At 47.2% G+C, this 26,934-nt stretch overlaps 2 protein-coding genes across 4 annotated transcripts in view; one reads left to right on the top strand and one right to left on the bottom strand.

The window, feature by feature from the left end:
• Positions 1 to 2,240: 2,240 nt before the first annotated feature.
• ZNF473 (zinc finger protein 473) lies at positions 2,241 to 17,826 on the bottom strand. Its single transcript, XM_081107483.1, has 5 exons — positions 17,302 to 17,826; positions 13,942 to 14,143; positions 10,664 to 10,790; positions 7,878 to 7,967; positions 2,241 to 6,728 (listed from the first exon to the last, which is right to left on the bottom strand). The coding sequence occupies exons 3-5, from the start codon at positions 10,761 to 10,763 to the stop codon at positions 4,333 to 4,335; spliced, it is 2,586 nt and encodes an 861-aa protein (XP_080963609.1). The 5' UTR covers positions 10,764 to 10,790; positions 13,942 to 14,143; positions 17,302 to 17,826; the 3' UTR covers positions 2,241 to 4,332.
• Positions 17,827 to 17,886: 60 nt separating this feature from the next.
• The window catches only part of VRK3 (VRK serine/threonine kinase 3), a 36,814-nt gene continuing 27,766 nt past the window's right edge, over positions 17,887 to 26,934 (top strand). Inside the window, exons 1-3 of one of the 3 annotated variants that reach the window (XM_081108675.1) lie at positions 17,887 to 18,009; positions 19,302 to 19,364; positions 24,720 to 24,859. In XM_081108675.1, the coding sequence (XP_080964801.1) occupies positions 24,721 to 24,859 (139 nt within the window). In that variant the 5' untranslated portion in view covers positions 17,887 to 18,009; positions 19,302 to 19,364; position 24,720. Of the gene's footprint in view, positions 18,010 to 18,114; positions 18,166 to 19,301; positions 19,365 to 24,719; positions 24,860 to 26,934 lie in introns of those variants that run through there. The other 2 variants (XM_081108677.1, XM_081108676.1) reach the window with 2 other exon arrangements.

Here is a 26,934-nt window from a genome sequence, read left to right as displayed (position 1 = left end):
TAATATAGTGTCCATCTTCCAAAATATTGGTTTTTCCCCCAGTTTAGGAAACACTAGTAAAAGAGCTGTGAGTAGAAAACTTGAAAACCATGATTCTAGGGCACAGTAATCCAAAAACACCCAGGGGGGGACTGGCGTTTTCCAAAGGCTTTAGAAATGCATTAGATACAATTCTTCTATAGCAACCCGTTACTTAAACTAGGTGCAAGGGGTTACCTTCAGGTGCTCCTGCAGATAGTAAGAGGGACTTTTGTGTTGCTCTGAATATTTTTATATTGCTGGAATCTATTTAAAAGAATGTAACCATGAATTACTTCTGTAATTAAAAACGGTACCCGGTGCCCTAACCGGTTCGGCTCAGTGGATAGAGCGTCAGCCTGCGGACTCAAGGGTCCCAGGTTCCATTCCGGTCAAGGGCATGTACCTTGGTTGTGGGCACATCCCCAGTGGGGAGTGTGCAGGAGGCAGCTGATCGATGTTTCTCTCTCATCAATGTTTCTAACTCTCTATCCCTCTCCCTTCCTCTCTGTAAAAAAATCAATAAAATATATATTTTTTAAAAATGGTACCTGGTGAGCGCTAGCCAGTTTGGCTCAGTGGATAGAGCGTCAGCCTGAGGACCGAAGGGTCCCAGGTTTGATTTCAGTCAAAGGCACGTACCTCGGTTGCAGGATCCTCCCTGGCCCGGGCCCTGGTCAGGGAGTGTGCAGGAGGCAACCAATCGATGTGTTTCTCTCACATTGATATTTCTGTCTTTCACTCTTGCTTCCACTCTCTTTAAAAAAAAAAATCGGTGGAAAAATATCGATGAGGATTAGAAGAAAAATTTTTAATGGTACCTGACAATATGGAAAGTCTGGGAAATACTGCAAAGTATGAGGAACAAACTTATTTAACTCAGAAACTATCTGTTTCTCATTTTCAGATTTTGGTGAATTTCCTTCACCTTTTCCCCCTGTAATCACAGAATTATTTTTATTAGGAAATCTAAAGGCTGATTTGCTTTTATCACTTCCTGTATCGTGAGCCCTTCCCAATATCATCAGAAAGTCTTCAAGAAAGTGCTTAAGGTGCTAGACATTACTGAGACCAACACCCGGTTCTCTGATGGCATTTCCCGGCCCTTTGGCAGTTGGGCCGTGACCAAGGGGACATGAATGGAAATGACCTGTAGCACTTTCAGGCCAAGGCAGTGATAAACTCTTGGAGCTTCCAGCCCTCTCCTTTTCCTGCTGTGGTAACCAAGGCCACACATTCCAACTAAAGGGGCTGTACCCTGGTCTCCCGAGTGTATAGGACAAAGCCAGCCAGCCACCCTGTCCCTGTCCCCAGCTCCTGGCACTCCACAGTGGACATGTAATGTGAGCAAAATAAACCTGTGTTCTGCTCAGCTACTGAGATCTGACACTGAACTGCATTGCCACAGCATAATCTAACTCAGCTAATAAGTCTATTGGCTTAGCAGTGCTAGGCTTAGTTAACTCCGTGTTCCCCAAGCCTCATGCAATTATATTTCACTCTCAATTTTTGCTGTACATGTGTACCACATATTTTCCCTTTAATTCAGTTTACTTCCCACCCCGCCCCAAACCAACTTATTTTTAAAGAGGACTTTCGCCTGGCTGGCATGGCTCAGTGATTGAGTGTTGAGCTATGAACCAGGTCAGGTCGATTCCCGGTCAGGGCATATGGGGGCTCGATCCCCAGTGTGGTGTGTGCAGGAGGCAGCCAATCAATGATGCTCTCTCACCATTGATGTTTCTATCTTCTTCTCCCTATCTCTTCCTCTCTGAAATCAATAAAAATGTATTTTAAAAAAATAAAAATAAAGACGACTTTGTCACTACCATGAGCAGGAAGCTAGTTAGTATCTTGTCAGTAAAGGAGAAAAAGTGGCAAGAATTAAATACCAACAAAATATTAAATTCTAGTTAAAATTATTGCCTGAGCCTGAGGCCTGCTATGTCTTTGTAGAGAAAATACCATGCTTTCTCCTTGATTAGTTAGGATTGCACTAGAATGGAAGTGTTGTTTGTTGATGTATCTGAGCTGGCTGAAATTGTGTGGTTCCCTCCATCTTTAGGAAAAACAGACTTAACTGCCCTCTTAAGGGGTGGTTTTCACCACTGCAAGCCCTCCCCGAGTAGAACATGAAAACTGGTAGGTAGGGACATTGTATGCCCAGAATCTAGCCAAGCGTGTGGCACCAGGCTGAGAGAAGGAACCAACACTTTCAGACTCAAAACTTTAATCAGAGAACCAACATACACACAAGGAGGGCATTTCTACCCTGGCTCAAAGCAACTCAGGTCATTCGTTATGAAAACTGCCCCTCCCCCCCCAAGCTGGTGATTTTCCACAGGGTCTCTGACCTGCGTGTTTAGTATTAAAACTCTTCATTGAATACACTTCACAACTCATTTTGAGTTCCCGCCTCTGCCCCATCCCACAACACTTTGTGTACCCCACCAGCCTGTCACCCAGACTAGACAGTTTCAAGGGCAGGGACCATGCGTAGGGAGTGGGACATTTTGGCCATTATTAAACCAGTATGCTCCCCACTGTGCAGTCGGCCTAATGATTAACCATTAAGTTCCCAGTTTCAAGAACAAAACCAACCAGCAGAACTCAAAGGTGCAAGGTTTAAAAAGTCCAAGAGCCACAGGAAACATACTCTTACACTTTTTTAGCACCAAGAATATGCAAGATATTGTGTCCAATGTCTTCCTAAGATTGTTTGTGCTGCAGCAAACATGCGACTTGTTCACTTAGTGGGTAGGGCTCAGAGGCCCAGAGAGGAGATGCCATCTATAGGGAGCAGGTTGTGTGGTTCCATGAGGTGAGTCTCTGTTGTAGCACAGGCCTGGCCAAGGTGAGCTGCTGACGTGATGGCTCCAACAGGAAAGCTCTTTTCCTTACTGGGCTCTCTAACAATCCTCAGCGGCCCAAGACTTGCTGTGACATAAGGGAATGTGGCATTTTAAGATGTCACTTGTCAACAAACAGCACTCCTCTGTGAAAATGGGACCACCAATTTCCCTTGGATTCCAGAAGCTTCGAGGCAAGGGCAAGGCTTACCATACTGACATTCCCTGTCCTGGCGCCTGGGAAAGTGCCTGGTGAGTACCAGCTTGGACAAATGGTGCATGAAGAACATTCTAGCAGTCCATCACAATTTTCACCACCAAGCACATCCTCTGTATAAACTGTGACAATATCCAGTGCAGCTTTCCTAACTGAATCCAGCTGTTCCAGGATCATTAACTCCAATAACAAAAGATGGGTTCATTGTATAACCAGTAACTTTAAACACGGGAAGATGATGGGAAAAGGTGGCATGTGGTCCTGGCTGAGTGACTCAATTGGTTGGAGTGTCATCCTGTACACCAAAAGGTTGTGGGTTCAATTCCCAGTCAGGGCACATACCTAGGTTATAGGTTTGATCCCTGGCCAGGGCACATGCAGGAGGCAGCCAATTGATGCCCCCCCCTCTCTAAAAACCTATAAAAACATGTCCTTGGGTGAGGATTAGAAAAAATAAGATGGCATGTGTATGTGGAAAGGGTCCTTTTGAATGAGGTACAGGAGGTTATGAGTGAAAAGTTTTAGCTATTTGATATTAGTTTAAGTGCTCTTCTTGACTTTCTGTGGGCTCATTAAGAAAATACTGGGACAGAAAAAAAGATGGAGGGAAGGAAAAGGTTAATTTTTTTTTTAAAGATTAATGTGTTGGGATTGGAGAACCAAATTAAGCCAGGGGCATTTTGGAGAAAAACTTTAAAAATTAAAGCCACCCATAATGTTAATAAGAACATTAACTGCAGTAAATAGAGAGCTTCTAATTCTTCTCTTCCTCGTAACATAAGAGTACGTTTATGTTGTATATATGTATAGCTCATGCTTGGTGAGTACTTATTATGTGCTGGGCACTCAGTTCTCAGTGCTTTACATCAATTTATCCTCACAACATCTCTCTGAGGTAGGTAACTATTATTTTACTTGTTTTACAGATGAGGATACTGAGGCCCTGAGAAGTTTCATGACTCTCTCTAGGTCAGTTAGGCAGCAGATGGCAGAGGTGAAATTTAACTCAGGAGACTAGCTAGAGTCTACCTCTGAATTTGGATACTACACAGCTTCTTTTGTGTTTTCATTGTTTTAATGAAACTTGTGTGCAAACTTTCTAATCAACCTTTATTAATATAGAGATCTATATATATTTTGGGGGTAGGGGTAGGGAAAGGATAGACTTACAATGTGATGGTTTCAATTTTAGGGCTCAGATGTCAGGTCTTGCTGTCACCTGGTGACTACAGGTAGTATTGCTACTTGTTACTTTTGAGTGTGAACTCGCTGGTGTCGGCGGAGACCTAAGTAGCAGCCAAAGGCTTTTTGACAGTGTTGACACTGATATTGTTTTTCTTGAGTGTGAATTACCTGGTGCTGACTGAGATGGGAACTGAGGCTAAAGGTTTTTCCACATACGTCACAGATATAAGGCTTCTCCCCAGTGTGAATTTTCTCGTGCTGCCTCAGATTTGCTTTCTGGGAAAAGGCTTTCCCACATTCAGCACACAGATAGGGCTTCTCTCCAGTGTGAACTCTCTGGTGAATAGAAAGGCCCGAGTTCTGGCTGAAGGCTTTTCCACATACCTGACAAACATAAGGCTTTTCTCTGGTGTGAACTCTCTGGTGTCGAACAAGTACAGCGTTCAGGCTGAAGGTTTTCCCACATTCACCACATTTATATGGATTCTCACCCGTGTGAACTCTCTGATGCTTAGAAAGGCGCCAGCTGTGTTTAAATGTTTTTCCACATTCATTACATTCAAACGATCTCTTCCTGGCATGACTTTTCTGGTGCTGAGTAAGGTACTTACTGTGCACAAAGACTCTGTCACACTGATTACATTTAAAGGGTTTCTCTGCAGTGTGAGTTAACTGATGTTCTGAGAGATGTACACTTTGGCTGAAGGTCTTTCCACATTCATTACACTTAAAGGGGTGCTCACTCTTGTGGGTGTACTGATGTTTGGTAAGGGAGGTGATTCGGATGAAGGCCTTCCCACACTGCTCACATTTATATGGCCTCACTCCAGAGTGTATGATCTCATGGCGAATGAGCTGTGCACTTTGGACAAAGGCTTTCCCACACTGTTTACACTCAAAGGGCTTCTCCCTGGTGTGAAGTTTCTCATGCTGAGTCAGATATTTGCTGCAGCTGAACGTTTTCTCGCATGTGTTACATTTAAAGTGCTTCTCACCACTCCTTGCATGATCTTTCTGTTTTGGGTTCTGATTCAAGATCTTTCCACTCCCATCAAGTCCTTGTTTTTCTTGGGTGTGAATGCTCTGGTGGCAAGTTAGGGTCGAACTACAAATGAAGCGCTCACCACACTCCTGACATTCATAGCGCGTTTCCACAGCATGCATTTTTTGGTGTTGGATAAGACGTTCATTATGGCTGAAGGTCGCACTGCATTCAGCACAGCTGTAGGGCTTTTCTGTGGCATGAACAGACTGGTGTCGAATCAGGTGGGAAGGCCGGCTGAAACTTTTGACACATTTGTTACATTTGTGGGGCCTGTAGCCTGTGTGAATCCTCTGATGTTCATTCAGATGAGTGTTCCGGTAGAAGGCTTTCTCACATTGACTACATTTGTAAGGCTTCTCTCCACTGTGAACCCTCTGGTGGCTCTTTAGGGTGAAGATATGGCTGAAGCATTTCCCACACTCATCACACTTATAAGGCTTTTCTCCCGAGTGAATAGACTGGTGTTTAATGAGGGATGAGCTATGCCTGAAGGTCTTCCCACATTCCTGACACTTAGAGGTAGTTTTTGAGGCATGAATTTTCTGATGTTGGAGGAGGTATTTGTTAAAGTTGAAGGTGGCCTTGCATTTGACACATTCATAGCGTTTCCGAGTGTGGGTCTTCTGATGCTGAATAAGATGAAAGTTTCGGCTGAAACCCTTGCCACACTCATTACACTTGTAGGATTTACGAATTCTGTGGGTTTTCTGCTTTTCAACAGGCTTCGAGACAAGACCTGATGAATGGTCACTGTCTTGACTCTTAGGTGTTTTTTCTCCAGTGTGAATTTTTTGATGCCACAGAAGGTGTGTGCTGTGACTAAAAGTTTCCCCACATTTGTTACACACATAGGACTTGGAACCTGTGTGAGTTGTTGGATAGACAGGAAGGCAAGAAATCTGGTTGAAACTATCCTCATCCTCTTGATTCCCAGTTGGTTTCTCTGCTATATGAGTAATCCAGTGCTGGATAAGATGGCAACTCCGGCTGAAGCTCTTCTCACATTCACTACATTTATATGGTTTCATCCCTTCCTGGACAGTATCCTGCTGACTCTGGTCTGAGTGGGAGCCAATGTCATTCCTACATTCCTGAGACTTAGCTGGCGTCAGGCTCTTCTCGGAAAGATCATGGGTCAGGGAATCTTCTCCTGTGAAAAGGAAGGACTCAGGATCGAGGCCACTCTTGAGTTCATGACTCTTGCCCTCTGTGAAGCTTTCCTTGTTGGTGACAATGTCAGAACTCATAAGACTTTCCGGATCTCCTAGCAAACTATCTAACCAGCTCTCGCCCATGTAAGCTTCTCCGAAGTTAGAGTTCCAGAGGCCATCCTTGGAAAACGTCTCCAATATCTCCTGAGAGAGTCCTTCCGAGGATTCCTGTGGCAAAGGGGAAATCTTGGCCTCAGCTGTGTCTGAAAGAGAGAGAGTGTAAATGTCTCCTGTTCCCTAGGGTGAAAAGACAGGTGCTGCAGGGTGAGGATACAGACGAGATAGAGAACAGGGGATGGGTCCCCAGTCAAGCCTGTGTCCATCACAGGATGAAGGAGAAAAGGCTAGCAGAGTGATCCAGCTGTAACCTGCATCACAGGAAAAGGAAACCCATATACAAGACAGTTAAGAAGGGAGCTGGGCTGCAGGGCCTCCACAGGGAAGGAGAGAGGCCTCTCAGCAGATCCTCTCCACCATCACCCTCGTCAGCTGGGGACTACTTCCTAGAGAAGTACACTGATCAAGGGACAAGATCTACAGGGTAACAATGCCATACGACTGTTTCCACAGAGGTATTTACACGTTAATAAAGGTGTGGCTCCACATGCTTGGAAACAGCCTTGTGATGAGGTGGCAGAAACAGAAATCCGAGAGAGCAGGAATCTGTGCCTGGGTCACCTATGTGAAGACACAAGCTTCGAGGTGAGCCAAGAATGGAGCTGCACGCTGACAAGCTGTGCAGACACTTCTCCATGGTTTCTGGATCAGGGCGAACCACGAGAAAAGCCTCTCATGCTCAGGCAAGGCCCCTGCCTCTTCTTTCTCCCACTGGGGACATCTTGACCAGCATCACACTGGGGAATCTTCACTGCTTAACCTGATCTTCCTGGGAGAATTGTGGCCCGGGAGAGGGCAGAGTAAATGTCCAGCCTTGTGGCCATCTGCTGTTCTCTGTAGGCCAGGAAAGAGGGCTGGGCCTGTACAAAGAGGTTGAAACAGGTAGACCAGGGTGTCCACAGTACTTAGGGGGCATGAGGCAGGAAAATGGAGACCAACTTGGGGAACAGAAGACCGCCCTCTGCTGAGTCTGGAAGGACCAAGGAGGGAACAGAGAAAAGGCACCAGGACAGCCAAGTGCTGAATGCTGAGGTAAACAGAGACAAGGAGGGCATGCAGAGTGTCCTGATCCTGGGTGGGACAGGGAGACAGAAGCCAGCATGTGGAAAATTGAAGCCCAGAAGCTGGGGGTCCCGATGGTTAGGTAGACATACTCCATCTGAGGACAGAGGGCCATGCCACAGGACCCCACCATCCTCACACCAGGTGCCAGTGGCCCCTCCCCACCCACTCACCAGGGCCTGTCACTTCTGGACTTCCTCTCTCCGTGATCTCCAGCTCTTCCCCACCATCTGGACAGGCGGTCTGATTGGGTCTCAGGGGGTCTGCCAGGAGAGAGAACAGCATTGCCGTCAACCAAGATGTGGAGGGCCACCCAGCCGCTCAGCGGCAACCTTCTGGCTCTCCTGACGATTCCATGCTTTATCTAGCACACAGCCCTGGGGGCCAGATGCTGCACTGGGCGACTCTGAGGTACCTGCCCTGCAGGGTTCCTGCTCCAGTGGGAGAGGACCCACACAGTCACAATCTGGGATGATCAGAGCTATGACAGCTGGGGCTACAGGCACAGGACGTGGAACAGCTCAAGGGATGAGTTGAGCTTGCCAGGTGGACAGGCCCTTACTTACTCAATGATTTATAATTCACTCATTCACCTGTGGACCACACATTGCCCCAGGCCTCTGTGGGGTAAGCCCTGTGATAGATAATGTTCGGGTTCTAGAGCTCCAGCAGCCCTGCACACCACCCTCCCCAAACTTCTGCAAGGAAGGGAGCAGTTACAATCCAGGCATATGTGCTACAGTGGAGGAAAGGCCACTGGTGGCTTTGAAGGTGAAGAAAGGGGCCATGAGCCAAGCAATGCAGGAGGCTGCTAGAAGCTGAAAAGAGGCAAGGAAACAGATTCTCCCCTGAAGACAGCCTTGCCAACACCTCGATTTTAGCTCACTCAGACTTATTTTGAACTTCAGATCTGCAGACCTGTAAGAATAAATGTACTGTTTTAAGCCACTACGTTTGTGGAATTTGTAGAAACAGCCATAGGAAACCAATACCCTCCTCATATACACACACAGATATGCAGGGGAAACAAAGGAGATACATTTAAACTGCGGGCTGGAGTTTAAAAACTGAAGACACTGAGATCAGACCTTTCTAAGCTGCTTCTATGGCACACATTGAGTACAGTTTGGAGGAAACCTGTCTCAATGTGATAAAACTACATCAAATATATGGTAGTTCTGGTATATAGTTTTTTTTCTTTTCTTCGTCTTTTGGGATAAATTCTTCTGTTTTTGGAAAAGAAAGAACTGAGAAACTAGGAAAGGGGAAATGAGTTGATCCGGATGATAGGGAGCCGGGGTGCCCTGGCCCTGGCCCTGCACAGGTCCCAACCAGACTCTCAGCCGTGCCATTTGCTTTCTGTGCACTGCTGGTGGTCAGAGCCCAGGTGAAAAGGGCTCGCAGAGCCAGCCCGCTGGAATGGCCTGCTCACAAGGCTGCCCTTGGCTGGTGTCTGGGAAACTGGATTTCGGGAGGGTCCGGCATTCTCTAACCAGGCAGAGGGGCTCCCTGTGCACAAACTGCTCTGCTGAACACCTGCTTTCCTGCCGAGTGTCTGGGCTGTTGGTACATTGCAAGCAGAGTGTGTCTACATAACAAGCCCTGAATAAAAACCCTTGGTGCGGAGTCGCTAGTTAGAGCGTCTCTGGTCGACAACATTTCACAGATGCTATTACACCTCGTTGCTGGGGGAATTAAGCATGTCCTGTGCAACTCCACAGGGACAGGGCTCTGGATGTTGGCGCTAGTCTCCCCTGGATGCACACCACACACCTTTCCCCTTTGCTAACTGTACTGTGTGTCCTTTCACTGTGATGGTTCATGGGATGAGCACAGCTATAGGCCAAGTCCTACACGTCCTCTTAGTAAACCACCAAAGCGGGTGGTGATCCTGGGAACCTGAACAGAGCTGCAAAATGACTTCCCCTCTTTGAAGCTGTTTAAGATGCTCAACAAAATATGGACACACTTCTCATGGGGTGACAGGAGGGTAGAAAGAAAAAGTTTTAAGAGCTCACCCAGCACAGAACCTGGCTCCTGACAGCATTTCCCACCATTCATTTTTTAATTTAGGAATTGTTTACTGAGTCCCCACAGCAGGTATTGTTTGTTACAAATGTTGGGGTACACCAGTGAACAGCACAGGTGCCCTTAGGAAGCTCCCATCTGGCAGGAGACAGATCATAATGGGAGCAGTCAGAACATGAAGGAGCAGTGACTAGCTAAGCAGGAGAGAGGGAGGCTAGTGGAGTCACAATTTCAGCCTTAGGGAAGCCCCAAGTCAAGGAAGGGACAAGAGTCGGCCAGGCTGAGGGGAGAGCAGATGTGAAGACCCTACAGAGTCAGCACGAGGAATCACTCCAGGATGACAAAGGAAAATGCTGCTGCAGCAGTAGGCAGGGGTTGGATCAGGGCTTGTCAACCTTGCCACTACTGACATTTGGGGTCAGGTAATCCTTGGTTGTGGGGGTTGTCCTTGCATCCTAGGATGTCTGGCAGCTTCTCTGGGCTCTACCCACTAGATCAGGGGTGGGCAAACTTTTTAACTCAAGGGCCACAATGGGTTCTTAAACTGGACCGGAGGGCCGGAACAAAAGCATGGATGGAGTGTTTGTGTGAACTAATATAAATTCAAAGTAAACATCATTACATAAAAGGTACGGTCTTTTTATTTTTTTAGTTTTATTCATTTCAAACGGGCCGGATCCGGCCCGCGGGCCGTAGTTTGCCCACGGCTGCACTAGATGCAAGAAGCACTCCCACCCCCCCTAAGTGGTGACGATCAAAGAGGTGGCCAGGCATTGCCAATATCCCCTGGGGGCGGGGGGGGGGGGAGGGGAGAGAATCAGCCAGCTGAGCACTGCTGAGCTGGAGCTCGCTGGTTCTGAGCTGGGAGTTCATCCTGTGGGTGACGGGGAGCCACGGGTGATCACCAAGCAGGGCCAGGGTGCATACTTACTCAGCAAGAAGAGATTCTGGTAGTTGTCCAGTGCCGTGTCCCAGAACAGGTCCCCCTGGTCCAGCCCCAGCTGTTCCCAGCCCTCCAAAGTGAAGTCCATGGCCACGTCCTTGAGGGTTGCAAGTTACTGAAACACAACACACTGTCAGTGACTCTGGGGCTGGGGTCAGGGAGGAGCCCAAGGGCTCACTCAATGCATCCCACCCTCCATGTGCCAGGTCTTTGACAAGAATCGTCTTGTGAGAACCTTCAGACCGGCAACTAGGCATCCCCATATTTTGTAGGGAGTCTTGGAGAAGGGACACAGGCAGGACTTAAACCCAATCAGGTCTGTCTAATCCTAAAATCCATTTATTTCTGACTTTCAATTATTTTTTGTTAAAGATTTTAAGTTTTATTATGGAAACTTTCAAACATACACCCACGTAGAGACATGCATGCAACATACCAGCACATATCCATCACCCAGCTTCAATCCCCAACCTATTAACATGTCTGTTTTGTTCACTAAACCTCTTTCCCCACTTTTCTTTATTTTTGTGGGGGCTAAAATATTTCAAAGTGGATCCCAGGTGATACCTGATTTCTCCTGTGAATACTTCAGTATTAATAGTAGAACCCCTTACTCACTGCATACATATATCATAATCAAAGTCTGTACAGTCAACTCTCGATTTAATTAATGGACTATGGATTTAATGGACAACATTTCTGGTCAGTATGTCATATGTCATGAAAATTAACACCCTGTCGATTTTAAGATGCTTTTAACCAAGATTTGCTTATAATTAAAATAGTAGCTTATCTTTTTGTTATTGATTCAATTTTAAAAATATATATATTCCAGAGAGGAAGAGAGGGAGATAGAAGCATCAATGATAAGAGAGAATCACTGATTGGCTGCCTCCTACATGTCCCCTCCCCCTCACTAGAGATAGAGTCTACAACCCGTGCATGTGTCCTGATCTGGAATCAAACCAGCGACCTTTAGGTGTATGGGACGATGCTCATCCAACTGAGCCACACCAGGGTTCAATGGTATGTTTTTGTAGTTGGCTTGTTTGAAGCAAAAACCAAGGAGGACTATGCCCTGTATTAGAGTGACGTGCTTCAGAAGGTCTTTAATCTATACCTGTACAGCTCTGCCCTTTTCATTCTATGCTCCCGATTTAGGGTGCAACATCTGGATATGGTGCTTCCTCTTGGTGTCATTTAACTGCACCTTTGCCTGATACATTTCCTGGAAACTAGTCAGTAGAGCAGCAGCTGACTAGATTAGGTACAACTTGGTGGAGGAAGAGCCCTCACAGGTGGTGCATGACAGCCCGAAGTGCCTGTGTGCCACTTTTAGTGATGTCATCTTTCTTAATTTTAAAAGTTCCCAGTGAATAGGTACTTGGAATAAAAATACACGTCCTTGCCCTGACCGGTTTGGCTCAGTGGATAGAGCATCGGCCTGTGGACTGAATGGTCCCAGGTACGATTCTGGCCAAGGGCATGTACCTTGGATGCGGGCACATCCCCAGTAGGGGGTGCGCAGGAGGCAGCTGATCGATGTTTCTCTCTCATTGATGTTTCTAGCTCTCTATCCCTCTCCCTTACTCTCTGTAAAAAATCAATAAAATATATATATAAAAAAATAGGTGTCCTGGAGAAGTACTGACGATAAAAAATGGCAGCCTTCCCCGGCACCCTACCTCCAGGTGAACCCGTGGCTTTCCAGACCCCCATCAATACACACACGGATACATTTCAGGTAAGAATGAAACCTGAGTCTTTAGTTTGGGTCTGAGGCTTGGCCCTACTATCTTCCTCTGTGGGTAACTCTGGGCAGTTAAGACCCATTCCCTTTTTAGAGCCCTGATTCCTGCCCCATCTTATAGGGCTGCTCTGGGAAGTGACTTGAGATGCTGCTAGGGAGCTCATGCACAGTTCCTAGAGCACAGGAAGGAATCGACAAAGGGCAGTGACAGTCTGGCAGGGCTGACAGTCATGGGCAGGGACAACTACATCCAGGTGCGTTTATTATACAGTGGAGGTAGCAGGCAGTGCTATGGGAGACCAGAGCAAGGAAGAACTCTGGGAAGGTGGGGGAATTGAGCTGTGTCTTTTTTTTTTTTTTTTTTTAAATATATTTTATTGATTTTTTACAGAGAGGAAGGGAGAGAGATAGAGAGTTAGAAACATCGATGAGAGAGAAACATCGATCAGCCGCCTCCTGCACATCTCCCACTGGGGATGTGCCCACAACCCAGGTACATACCCTTGACCGGAATCGAACCTGGGACCTTTCAGTCCGCAGGCTGACGCTCTATCCACTGAGCCAAACCGGTTTCGGCATGAGCTGTGTCTTAAAGGTGGTGTGACTTACCAGCTAGAGATGGGAGGCAGGGTATTCTAGCCTGTGTGTAAGGCGCGTAAGGGAAATGAATGCAACACAGTTATAGTAATCAGTCATTAGCAAACATTGTAGTTCGTTATTAATAATTATGTGTATGCCCTAGTCAGTTTGGTTCACCGGATAGAGCGTCGGCCTGGGGACTGAAGGGTCCCAGGTTCAATTCCAGTCAAGGGCATGTACCTTGGTTGCAGGCACATCCCCAGTAGGGGGTGTGCAGGCGGCAGCTGATCGATGCTTCTCTCTCATCGATGTTTCTAACCCTCTATCCCTCTCCCTTCCTCGCTGTAAAAAATCAATAAAATATATATTAAAAAAATAATTATGTGTAACAGAATATTGTAAAAATTAAGTTACAAAATATTTATTAAAATGTTTCTTATATACCGTTGTATTGGCTGGGCTGCAAAGATATTCGTTGTGGGCCGCAAGTTTGACATGCTTGCTCTAGGGCCCAAGGTTTGGTTCAAGTCACTCCCACAGGCTGGGTGACCTTGAGTGGTTCCCCTTCCTTCCCAGGAGTGAGGGTGTATGAGATGTGGACAGATCGTGAGTTGGAAACTAGACTGGGAGGTGGGAAGCATAGTGTAACATTTTACTACAGATTCAAGAAGGGAGTGTCCCATGTGTGAGTAAAGGGAAGAGAAGAGACCACAGATGGAGGCAGGACCCAGACCATGCAGAAATGCGCTGAGAAACCTGGATTTTATCCCATTAGCAATAAGGATTCCTGGAAGGGTACTAAGCAGGAGAGAAAAAACATGAGAGCTTTCCTTTAAGATCGGTTGGGGCCACCATAGGACAGTGAGCCTGGACAAAGACAGGCCCCCTGTGCAGCCTTTGGGGATGATCTGTTGGGATGGCAGGACTCTCGACTCACCTCAGTAATAGCCGACAAGGCCCAGCAGCCCGAGTCCTAGTTTAAGCTCCCCCTTCTTCCCCTCCATGTTCCCAGCTGGCAGGGCCGCAGGAAGGATAAGGAAACGGGGAGACAGTCTTCCTTCTTTCTAGGACTGACTTCATGGCCATGTTGGATGAGCCCCCAATGTCCAGAAGTAGGATGAGTCAGAACATGAGTCTCCCTGCAGGAATCACAACAATTGTTATTTATTGAAACTACCCCAGCCCCAGGCTTCACTACGCTTCAAAATCTACAAAGCAACTTCACAGCCATTCTTCGCCCTAATCACAATTAATGAACACACATTTCGGACCTGCTGTCTTGGGCACTGCTGTGTCCTAGCCCAGCACAGGACGTCTGTTCACAGAGTACACGTGTCTCTAATAGAACCCTTGGGACAATGCTTCTGAGATTTCGGGTTATACTATGTCATCCCTAGGATTTGAGTCCAACTGTGTTGGTCTCCAAAACTCTGTTGCTATTTCTATAGTGGCAAGAGTTCTTCGACTTCCTTTTTTAACCATGACCGACAAAAACAAAGATATATGTATATATATATATCTATATATATATATAGATATAGATATATAGATATAGATATAGATACTAGAGGCCCGAGGCACGAAATTCATGTGTGTGTGTGTGGGGGGGTGATGGTGTGTGTGTCCCTCAGCCCAGCCTGCACCCTCTCCAATCTGGGACCCCTCGAGGGATGTTTGAAAACAGGCAGTAGGACATCCCTCTCACAATCGAGGACTGCCGCCTCCCACCACTCGCCTGCCTGCCTGCCTGATTGCCCCTAACCGCTTCTGCCTGCCAGCCTAATTGACACCTAACTGCTCCCCTGCCAGCCCAATTGCCACTAACTGCCCTCCCTGACAGGCCAGGGTCCCCAACTGTCCTCCCCTGCCAGCCTGGTCACCCCCAAATGCCATCCCCTGCCGGCCTGGTCCCTCCCAACTGCCCTTCCCTGCAGGCCATCTTGTGTCCACATGTGTGTTGGAGTGATGGTCAATTTGCACATTACCTCTTTATTATATAGAATATCATGCCTGCTCATTCACACATAACAAAAGTTTCATAATACTTAATCTTACATAGTTGCTTTTTACTTCATTAAAAAATAATATGATCATTGCCCAGTGAGTTATTTTTATGTCCCACAATATGCGAAACACTGTACCTGAGGGCTTTTTACACGTTTGTAGACATTGAATTTCCTGAGGAGCATGTAACTATGGAGCATTGAAAACACTCCATATCACAAAGCAGGATGACTTAATGACCCAGGCCCACAATTCTAGAGCCTCTAGGGCCACATGTGCTTTGAAATTCAGAAATTTTCAGATTTTAAAAAGGTGATGTATATTTACACAATATATTTCATGAAAATCCCGGTGCGGTGTAGGACCAGCAGCATTTTGTTATTGAACACTTGAATATTTCTAGATCTCCAGCTTCCGAAAAAAATCCTAGGAATTGGCTATGCTGAGTCGGCATTCCACCAAGCTAGCTAGTTGCAGCTCATTTAAATCTGCTCCCCCTTAAATGGGGCAAAGCCTCCCTGATGTCCCTTAGTCCTGACCAGGCAGGTTCTCTCCTTTACCTGAGGCTTGAGACCTCTGTCTAGTTTCCAACTCATGATCTGTCCACATCTCCTACACCCTCAGCCCTAGGAAGGAAGGGGAACCACTCAAGGTCACCCAGCCTGTGGGAGTGACTTGAACCAAACCTTGGGCCCTAGAGCAAGCATGTCAAACTCGAGGCCTGAAACGAATATTTTTGCGGCCCAGCCAATATAACGGTATGTAATAAACGTTTTAATAAAAATTTCGTAACTTAATTTTTACAATATCCTGTTACACATAATTATTAACAACAAACTACGTTTGCTAATGACTAATGACTACAATCGTGTTGCATTCATTTCCCTTACGCCTTATGCGCAGGCGCACCATTTCTCTCCACTAATACCAGCAGCAAATATTCTAACAGCCAACTGCCACGTCATCAGTCTTGTACTGACATATTTAGTATGTGCAACAGAAAATGTTTCGCGTCTTAACCGGTTTGGCTCAGTGGATAGAGCGTCGGCCTGTGGACTCAAGGGTCCCAGGTTCGATTCCGGTCAAGGGCATGTACCTTGGTTGCGGGCACATCCCCAGTGGGGAGTGTGCAGGAGGCAGCTGATCGACGTTTCTCTCCCATCGATGTTTCTAACTCTCTATCTCTCTCCCTTCCTCTCTGTACAAAATCAATAAAATATTAAAAAAAAAAAAAGAAAAAAAGAAAATGTTTCGCTTTCGGAGAACAAGAAAAATAGGTTTATTTGCGTGACACGTATTAATCTGTGCAGTTATTCAGTGTCTGATAAGTTAATGTTCAAGAAAAATTAATTTTTATTAACATGTTCTATTATTTTAATGATGGCTCATTTAGTTCAGCCCTTTGCATTCAGCATGTCTCTATCGAAATAAACCTACGTTGCGACGAAAATTGAAGCTTTTGTTTTTTTTTTCGGCCCCACAGACACTTCCACCGTGTTTATTTGGCCCGTGTTAGCCCTCGAGTTTGACACCCTTGCCCTAGAGCCTCGCTTCGCCTGAGTGTGGGAGGACGGCCAGATGACCCACCCTCTCTGCACCTCAGTTCCCACATGTACAAAATGAGACAGACACAACGCATCCACGGTCCCTTCTCTGTAATTCTAAAAACCAGAACTTCATAAATTCGCAGCAAAACTTAAACCCAAATTGCCACGGGCTATGCACCGTCTTCCTTCCTTTCAGTGTGATTATTCACGCCTTTCCTGACAGGAATATTTGATTTCCACGAATTGCCCTAGATCCCGCTGAGGGCGGGGGGCTGTCTAATGACGAAATATGCACCCTGTTTGCTTTGTAAAGTCTGATTTCCGAGATGACGCTCAGGTTATCCGGTAAGACCGCGGAGGTTACCGGGGAAAAGGCGAGGACGGCACGGCGCGTGGCACACAGGCCGCGCTCCCGCCAGCGTTCCACCCTTTCGCCCCCACCCCTGAAAAACGCCCGCTCAGTCACCTCAAGATCCTGCGCAATTCTGCCAACGACACCCCCTCCTGGTTCAGTGTCCTCACTCCCCTAAAGAAAATGAAATGGCATCGCTCCCCTCGCGGCTGCCGACGAGGGCTGGAAACCACTAGAACGAGAGCCGGGCCCGTAAGCCTCTACCTTCACCCACCGCCCGAGGCGACGCGCCGTTTGCCGTAGACGCCACAGGGGCATCCCATCTCCCTCAGGGAAGACGGCCCCCCACCCCAACCCCCAAGTCCTCAGCGACCCCAGCGCGGCATCTCCTCACCTCGAGGTGGCGGTCCGCCGAGTTAACAGACACGACTCCAGCCCGGGTGGAGCCGGAGACCCGAATCCCCTCACACCGGCCTCCTCACAGCCACTTCCGGTGCCGCGCGAATCTCGGAATTCCTCCACGCGGGACCCTCCGCGCCAGCGCGAGACCGCGTTTCCCAGAGGGCCGTGCTCGTCGGCCCGTCTCCGTCCACTTACCGGTCGGTAGGAGGTTCCCGCTATATAAATCCGGCGGTGACTGGACTTAATAGCCTAGCTTTTATTCTGTTGAAGAATAATCTAATCAGCCTTCTGCTTTTCTAGAAGAAGGGGAGCCTTTTGATTTTTTTCAAGGAGACATCCCGACGGTTGCCATAGAAACACGTTTGAGAAGTCTCGCGCCAGAGGCGAGCTTGAGGCGGGAGAAGTAAAGTGACGTCTGCTGATTGGCGGAAGCGCGCCTCGTAGTGCGGCACATGCGCAGTAGAACCAGGCAGCGTTCCAAAGAGGTGGGCCATCAGCGAATAGTTCCACCCCCTGCCTCGAGTCAGAGGGCTGGCCTGCCGCGAAGGCCTGTGGGAAATGTAGTTCGGTGGTAGGCGCACAGGCCGCGGGCAGTCGCGGGGCAAGCAGCGCCTGCGCGGGCGCAGGCCTGCCTCAGGGCGGAGAATGCGCGCGCAGCGCCTTCCTCCCCGGCGGAAGTTTTCGGGGGGCCACTGAAAAGGTGAGTCCCGGTGCCCGAAGTGAGTCAGGTATTGGGTCTCCACTCGGCTCACCACGTCCAGAAGTGAGAGGAAGGCGAGGCTTAGCGGGGGAGAAAGTCCCCTGACGCGCTGTGCACAGTTCGGTCGTGGTGCCTGTGACGTCAGCAAGACCCTTTGTGAGAGGGGGAGGGGAAAGGGCCCGGGAGCGGGTCTGGGGATGAGAGAAGTTGATTTGGTCACAACCTACTGTCGGCTCTGCGTGGTGGGCGTGGCTACAGCGGAGAAGGGTGGAGCTAATGAGAGGTTGACAGACGCCCCCCCCCCCCCTCGCCCTTTGGCACTACGTCACCCCTGGTTTTTGCTTAGGGCGGGGCTGAGGCGAGTCAGGGTCCCCAAACAACTGTCCCTCCTCAGCTAAGGTGGAGTCTAGCCTTTAGCTGTGCCATGTCTCAAATCCTTTCAGGAGGGACACACAACATATTTAACACATAGCAGATGTTGCGTAAATATTTGTCGAATAAATAAAGGAATGAGTGATAACGACTAGCCTGAGGGTTGGGGCCTTGGGCAGGTGACGTCAGCACTCTCAGAGTCCCTTCTTTCTCCCATCCACAGTTCTTGAGCGTTTACCATGGCCCTGTCTCCATCTGACCTATTAAATTAGGGGTGGGGGACCTTCATTCTGCTAAGGGCCATTTGAATATTTGTAACATCATTCGTGGGCCATGCGAAATTATCAACTTAAGAATTAGCCTGGCCCTAACCGGTTTGGTTTGGCTCAGTGCCTGCGGACTGAAGGGTCTCAGGTTCGATTCCGGTCAAGGGCATGTACCTTGGTTGCGGGCACATCCCCAGTAGGGGGCGTGCAGGAGGCAGCTGATAATGTTTCTAACTCTATCCCTCTCCCTTCCTCCCTGTAAAAAAAAAATGAATAAAATATATTTTAAAAAACTGTAAAAAAAACTAGCCTGCTAGATTTGGTCCAACATTTAATCAACTCACCCCGGATCCCTTGGAAGGGCCAGACCTTATACAGCCCGCTGGCCGGATGTCCCCCACCTGTATTAAATAGTTACTTGCTCATTTGTTTATCTGGTCCCTCCCCAGAAGGTGAGCTTTGTCAGGTGCAGAGCTGTGTTTCCATTGCTGCTGTATCCCCAGGGATTGGCACACATTAGGGGTTCAGTGAATAATTACTGAGTGAATGAAGGAAATTAGCACACATAGCCGGTGCTCAGTAAACATTAACCATTATCTTCCCCTTACACTGAAGTGAGCCTGAGTCGGCCTCTCCACCTTTATGCACTTACAGAACACTGTTACGATGGAGATTCCAGCCCAGCGCATCTGAGGGCCAGACCCTGATCTCATAAAGGTACCATCCCCTCGGGCACATGCCCCTTAAGCTCTGTTCCCCACCATCATCCTGCAACTGCTCCATTTCTTTTGTGTGACTGCTCTCATGTGTTAGTCCCAGGAGGACCATTGTCGTGGGCATGACAGGGTCACTGGGTTAGACACTTTGCCCATTCTGGAGGCCGCCTTTATCCAGGGGTGCTTGGCACCTGGGGGAATTCTGCTTAAAGCTACTTAAAACCACCACAGGTTTGAAGTTGTTTGGGTCCCTCCTCCGCTAAGCCTTTAGCTGTGCCATGTCTCAGAACCTTTATATTAGAACCTTTAACGTTTGTTTCCATTCGTAATCTAGCAGAGTGTCAGTGTGTTAGTCAGACTAGGCTAGACTATGCTGCAGTAACAACAGCCCCCAAATCTCAGTGGCTTACCCCAAGCACAAGTTTCTCACTAACACAGAGCCTGGAACAGCGCTTCAGGGTAGCCATCTAGGCAGTTTTGGCTCCATTAACACAAGGGCTTTGTTGTGTCGTAAATCAGCGAGTGAGACACAAGACGCCTTATTGTGCGTGGCCCAGAGGGAGGTGTCTCTTCCAAATCTCTGAGCCACACATACAGGAAGTTTCCCGTATTTATATCTTTCGAGCTTCTTTGCAGGTTTTACAAAGAGCTCTGTGTGAGTTATTGTTACAGACAGTTTGTAATCTTGGATACATAAAGAACAAACATTTGGCATAAGAATATGGGAATTATTATCACTATTAGTCCATTACATTAGATGGCTGGCTTGCAAGGTCAGGCAGCTAAGTTTTTACCTTTTTCTATTATTCAAACTAAAACAGTTATTTTATAGAATAAGAGACTGTCTAAAAATGACAGAATTTACAGGACTAGGGACTGTCTAACAATAGCAGAGAATTCAAACAGCAGTTTTATACAAGAGGGAGGTTACTATGCTTCAGCTTCAGGTTTGTCGTGGCCTGAGAGAGAAGGAAGAAGTGGTGGTGATTCCTGTTGCTTAACAAAACTGCCTTTTTTTAAAATTTTTTTTATTTTGAGACAATAAAAGTACCCATTTCAGTGCTATTGCCGGGACAATAAATTATGAAGTTGCACAACCAATCAGAATTACAGACTTCTTAGAAGCTAAGGGATATCTATCTGGCCCGCCGTTTTTTGCAGTCAGATGGCTAGACTCCACCTCCTTTGTGGAAAATAGCAGAAGGGCAGTTTTACGCCACGGCGTGGCTTCTGCTCTTCTGCAGACCTAGGGGGAAAGGAACCCTGTCTTCTAGCTGAGACTTCTTCCATTCGCTGTTTGGACAGCCTCTGTTTTTTCAGGGTGGGTCCTGGGATCCCATGAGGCAGCACCCAGAGGAAACAGAGGCCTGAGAGGCTCAGAACTAATGGTGTGGAAAGAAAAAAGGGAAAAATAGAAATATTAACAAATGGAATATAAGTGAAATGCATAGCACGACATGATAATAACAACCACAAACATAAGAGGCTCTCTGTGGGCCGGGTCCTGTTCTCAGCACTTGCACTAACGCTGTTCACGTAGGCCTCAGCCACCACTCCGTCAGGTAGAGTGGAAGCACCATTGTACTGTTGGGCAAACTGAGGCACAGGGAGGTTAAGTTAGGTGCCCAGCACACTGCAGATCTGGAACTCAAATCCAGGTAGCCGTGGACTAGAGCCTGTGATTTTATTTTTTAGATATACAGTATTTTATTTTTAAATATATTTTTATTGATTTCAGAGAGGAAGAGAGAGAGAGGGAAACAGGAATGATGAGAGAGAATCATTGACTGGCTGCCTCCTGCATGCCTCCTACTGGGAATCGAGCCCCCAGCAACCCAGGCATGTGCCCTTGACTGGAATCGAACCCAGGACCTTTCAGTCCACAGGCCGACGCTCTATGCACTGAGCCAAACCGGCTGGGGCTAGAGCCTGTGATTTTATTTTTTTATTTTTTAGATATACAGTATTTTATTTTTAAATATATATATATGTTTTTTAATATATTTTATTGATTTTTTACAGAGAAGAAGGGAGAGGGATAGAAAGTCAGAAACATCGATGAGAGAGATCGATCAGCTGCCTCCTGCACGCCCCCCCAGTGGGGACGTGCCTGCAGCCAAGGTACATGCCCTTGACTGGAATCGAACCCGGGACCCTTGAGTCCACAGGCCGACGCTCTATCCACTGAGCCAAACCGGTTCGGCTTTAGATATATTTTTATTGATTTCAGAGAGGAAGAGAGAGAGAGGGAAACAGCAATGATGAGAGAGAATCATTGACTGGCTGCCTCCTGCACGCCCCCTACTGGGAATTGAGCCCCCAGCAACCCAGGCATGTGCCCTTGACTGGAATCGAACCCAGGACCTTTCAGTCCACAGGCCGACGCTCTATCCACTGAGCCAAACCGGCTAGGGCTAGAGCCTGTGATTTTAAAGAACTCTGTTTTGCAATTGCAACGGAGACCAGCCTTTACAGTAAATAAAGGAAAAGCATTTGATCCAGCCATGGGCAAACTACAGCCCACGGGCCGGATCCGGCCCGTTTGAAATGAATAAAACTAAAAAAAAAAAAAAGATCGTACCCTTTTATGTAATGATGTTTACTTTGAATTTATATTAGTTCACACAAACACTCCATCCATGCTTTTGTTCCGGCCCTCCGGTCCAGTTTAAGAACCCATTGTGGCCCTCGAGTCAAAAAGTTTGCCCGCCCCTGGATTAGACTAAGCCAGACACAGAAATATTGCAAGATCTCACTTATACATGGAATCTAAAAGGAATTCCAATTCATACCAACAGAGAATAGAACAGTGGTTACCGGAGGCTGTAGGATAAATGGGGAGATATTGATGAAAGGGTATACACACTTTTTGTTATAAGGTGAATAAGTTCTGAGACCTAATGTATAGCACGGTGACTGTAGTAAATAATAATGTATTTTGTACTTGATATTGGCTGAGAGTATCTCCAGTGTTCTCACCACACACACACAACATACACACACACACAAATAACTATGGGAAGTGATGGATACATTGATTAGTTTGATTATGGTAATCATTTCACAATGTACATATACCAAAATATCACATACACCATAAATATATACAATTTTTAGTTGCCACAAATAGGTAAAAAGGGAAGAACTTTCTCTTACACGGTGAAATGAAACCACAAGCCTGAGTTTGTTTTGACTTCTATTTTGATAATCCAGCTTATAATTGGTACTGTACACTGAGTCTTAGGATAAAGAATAAATAAGATCATTTTTTCTTTTGCTATTTAAAATATATTCATTTGAAACGTCTACTGCACTGTCATCCTTGCCGATTGTCTCCTCGCTGATTAACTAGTTCAATCCTGCTTTTATGGACTGAACTGTCCCTGTAAAAATTTGTGTGTGGAAGCCCTAAGCCCAGATACCTCAGAATGTGACCATATTTGGAGATAGCGCCTTTAAAGAGATAATTAACACATTGCGGACCAGTAGTTTTATTGCTAGTTTTACCCAGTGACCAGATAAGTTCCTATTGAATGAGTACAAAAAAAAACCATTTTACATAAATGTTAAAGGCACGCTTTAAAATTAAATACCCATTGCATGTTGAAGTTACTTATTACATGTTCTTACAAGCTAATATCTTTTTAAAGTATGATACTTTATGAAGTGAGAATTCTCGTGATCCATCCGCAGTGTGTTCAGTTAAAATGGGGTTGTTAGGGTGGGCCTGCTGTGGTCTGAATGTTTGGGTCCCTCCAAAATTTACAGGTTGAAATTCTAATGCCCAGTGTGATGGTATTTGTAGGTGGGACCTTGGGAGGGATTAAGGCTTGAGGGTGGAGCCCTCATGAGTGAGATTAATATTCTGTGAATGAGATCCCAGAGAGCTCCCTACCCCTTCCACTACATGAGGACACAGCAAGAAGTTGTCAGTCTGCAACCCAGAAGAGGGTCCAGAACTGTGAGAAATAAGTTTCTGTCGTTTAGAAGCCACCCAGCCTGTGATACGTTTTTTTTTTTAAATATATATTTTATTGATTTTTTACAGAGAGGAAGGGAGAGGGATAGAGAGTTAGAAATATCAACCAGCTGCCTCCTGCACACCCCCTACTGGTTATGTGCCTGCAACCAAGGTACATGCCCTTGACCGGAATTGAACCTGGGACCCCTGAGTCCGCAGGCTGACGCTCTATCCTCTGAGCCAAACCGGTCAGGATGCTGTGATACATTATTATAGGAGCCCAAACAGACTGAGGCAGGACCCTAACCCAATATGACAGGTGTCCTTATAAGATGAGAATAGGACACAGACGAGGGACAACCATGTGAGGACACAGTGAGAAGGCAGCCATCTGCCAGCCAAGGAGGGAGACCTCAGAGGAAACCAAACTGGTTGGTGTGTCGATCTCTGACGTCTAGCCTCCAAAACTGTGTAGAAAATAAATTCCTATTGTTGAAGTCACCCTGTGTGTGGTATTTCTTTATGGCAGCCTTGGGAAATGATTACACCCGTCATATCTTCATTGGTGGGAGGCTCTATGTGTGAGTTTGGTTTTGATTTTTAAAGTATTAGGAAATATTCCAGAGATACATAAGGCTTAGAGGAAAATGCAGCCAGTACCTGTTGTCTCACTAAGTTAGTCAGGGGAGGATAGGCTGGGCTGCAGTAACAAATAAACCCTGAGATCTTGGTGGCTCAATACAACATTAGTTTATTTGCCGATCACGTGCTTCCCATGTGGACCAGGCAGCCCTCCTTCATCGCGTAGCTGTACCATGTGGAGGGTGTGTCCTCCAGGGCCATCCCTGCAGCGGAGGAGAAGCCCAAAGAGGTACTCTGGCTCTTAACTGCCTCAGCCCGAAAATGACTTCCACTTATACGCCATTGGCCAGAACTAGTCATGTGGCCCCAATCTAACTGCAAGGGACCCTGGGAAGTGTAGGCGATCGTGTGGGTATTTGGTGAGCATTGGCTCTCTCCCTCAGTGCTTCTGTGATTAGAGCCGTGCTCCTAGGTAATCTTTATTGACTTCAAGACAGTCTCATGTGGTTTTGTTTTTTTTTTATTGCTTAAAGTATTACAAAGGGTATTACATATGTCTCCTTTTCAGCCTCATGTTTTGATGAGATCTGCAGTTTCTGCTTTGTCCCTTTGCCCTGGGCCATTAGAGACAGATGGCTGGAGGCTAACACAGTGGGCGGGAGCTCATGTTAGGAGTGGCCACTTCCTGAGAGAATATATTCCCTGAGTGATTACTTTTCTTACTTTTGCAATCGTGTCGCCATAAGGAACTTGGCCGTGAATTAGGTTTCTCTTTCACCTTCCTGTCCCCTCCCGCACACTTCTGTTTCCTAGCATGAACACCTCCTGTCCGGGCTGTGGCAAAAATATCCAAACAGCGTTCAGATTCTGCCCTTACTGCGGAAAGTCTTTGTCGACGGAGGAGCCTGAGGGGTCCCAGACCTCTGTCAGACCGCTTTCGTCATCCTTCCGAGGTAAGGGCCAGGGCTTCGAGCTTCTCCCTGGAGGGTGGGGGAGGGGCCTGTGTGCCGGCATTTGGGAGGGAGCACTGTCTCTGCAGTCTGGCCCGGCCTTGACCCTGGAGAAGCCCAGAGCTCAGGCTCTCTCTGGACTCAGTTTCTTGGCATCTTCTCCGTCTCTTGGCTTTATCGTTGACAACTCCCGCCTCTGTCTCCAGCCTGGACTCCTCCACTAAAACCCAGATTCATGCATGTCAGACCGTTTGCTCGACACCGATTAGATGTTCATGCACGTCTATCTCTGCATGCCCAGAACTGGGCTCCTGCTGTGCCTGCCCCCCCCCCCCCCGTCCGCCCCTCCCGTAGACTTCCCCGTCATGGTACATGGCAACTCTGTTTATCTAGCTTCTCAGGGCCGACCATGGAGTCATCCTGAGTTCCCTCTCTCTCCCACCCACAGTTTTAACCCTCTGGCAAATCTTGTCTGTTTAAAATCAGTGCCGAATCAGACCACTTCCTGCCACCTCCTCTGCCACCCCCCTGGTCCATCCCACCCTCGCCGGTCACTAATATTGTTGAAGAAACCGTCCCCTGGTCCCCCTTCTCTCTCCTCTACGGTTTTCTACGTGGCAGCCTGACAGATCCCGTTAAAACAAAGTCAGACCCTGCCCTTCCTCTCCTCAGCACCTTCCCAGGTTAGGCCTGACATGATCAGGAACCCATCTTCTCTCAGCTCCTCTCCAAACCCTCTTGTTGTTGCTTATGCATCTCCAGCCACCTAGGCCTCCTCCCTCTTCCTCCACACCTCAGGCATGCCTGGGCCTCTGAGCCATTGCACTTGCTGTTCCTTCTGTTCTTTCCACTCTCTCGCTTCCTTCAGGTCTTTAATCAGTAGTTGCCTTCTCAGAAAGGCCTTTCCCGACCTGCCTAATTGGAAATCACACCTTCTCGCCCTAGCCAGTGTGGCTCAGTGGATAGAGCGTCGGCTTACGGACTGAAGGGTCCTGGGTTCGATTCCGGTCAAGGGCACATGCCCCGATGCCCGGGTTTCGGGCTCAGCCCCCAGTGGGGGGTGTGCAGGAGGCAGCCGATCAATGATTCTCTCTCATCGTTGATGTTTCTATTTCTCTCTTCCTCTTCCTTCCTCTCTGAAATCAATAAAAATATTTTTAAAAAACACAAAAAAATTGGTTTAAAAAAAATCACACCTTCTCTCTCTGGCTGGTGTGGCTCAGTGGCACATGCCTGGTCAGGGCACACTTCTGTTTTCTAGCATGAACACCTTCTGTCCAGACTGTGGCAAAAGTATCCAAACAGCATTCAGATTCTGTTTCTATTAATGTTTCTATTAATGCCCAGGTTGCAGACTCCATCCCCAGTGTGGGGCCTGCAGGAGACAGCCGATCAGCGATTAACTCTCATCATCGATGTTTCTATCTCTCTCCCTCTTCCTTCCTCTCTGAAATAAATAAAAATACATTTAAAAGTTAAATAAAATCACACCTTCCCTACATATGACACTCCCTATCCCCTGCCCCTGCTTTATATTGCTGTTTGGTACTTGTAAGTATCAACCCTAGTGAATGCAGTATTTTACTTATTTCTATTGCTTCTCATCTTTGTCTCCATAAGGGCAGGAATTAATTGTAGTTTGTAAGCTGTGTTGACTGGTTTGTTTGCACAGCACTCAGGACCATCCCTGGCACAACCTTATTGGCTGGCTGACTAAATGAATGACGCGTCAGCTATGGGTCCTGCCCAGTGGAAAGTCCAAGCACAGATCCTGGTCGATTGAGATGTATACGTGCTTACCTGAAAGCACGGAAGGGAGTTGGCATACATGGCAGAAAGTTCAGCAGCACTCATTGTGCCATTTGGGATTGTGTTTGGCTGCCAGTATCAGAAAATGCTACTTCAAGAGTAGAAACAAATGAATGGATTTGTTTTTCTCATTAAAATAAGCCTGGCCTGGCCAGTATGTCTCAGTACTTAAACGCTGACCCATGAACCAGGAGATCTCGGTTCGATTCCCAGCACATGCCGGGTTTTGAGCTCACTCCTTAGTGGGGGATGTACAGGAGGCAGCTGAT

Source organism: Myotis nattereri, assembly GCF_964212035.1.
Source record: "Myotis nattereri genome assembly, chromosome: 15".
NCBI classification, from domain to species: domain Eukaryota; kingdom Metazoa; phylum Chordata; class Mammalia; order Chiroptera; family Vespertilionidae; genus Myotis; species Myotis nattereri.
The sequence above is the reverse complement of the archived record's forward strand: the minus strand, read 5'-3'. Positions and strand labels throughout refer to the sequence as shown.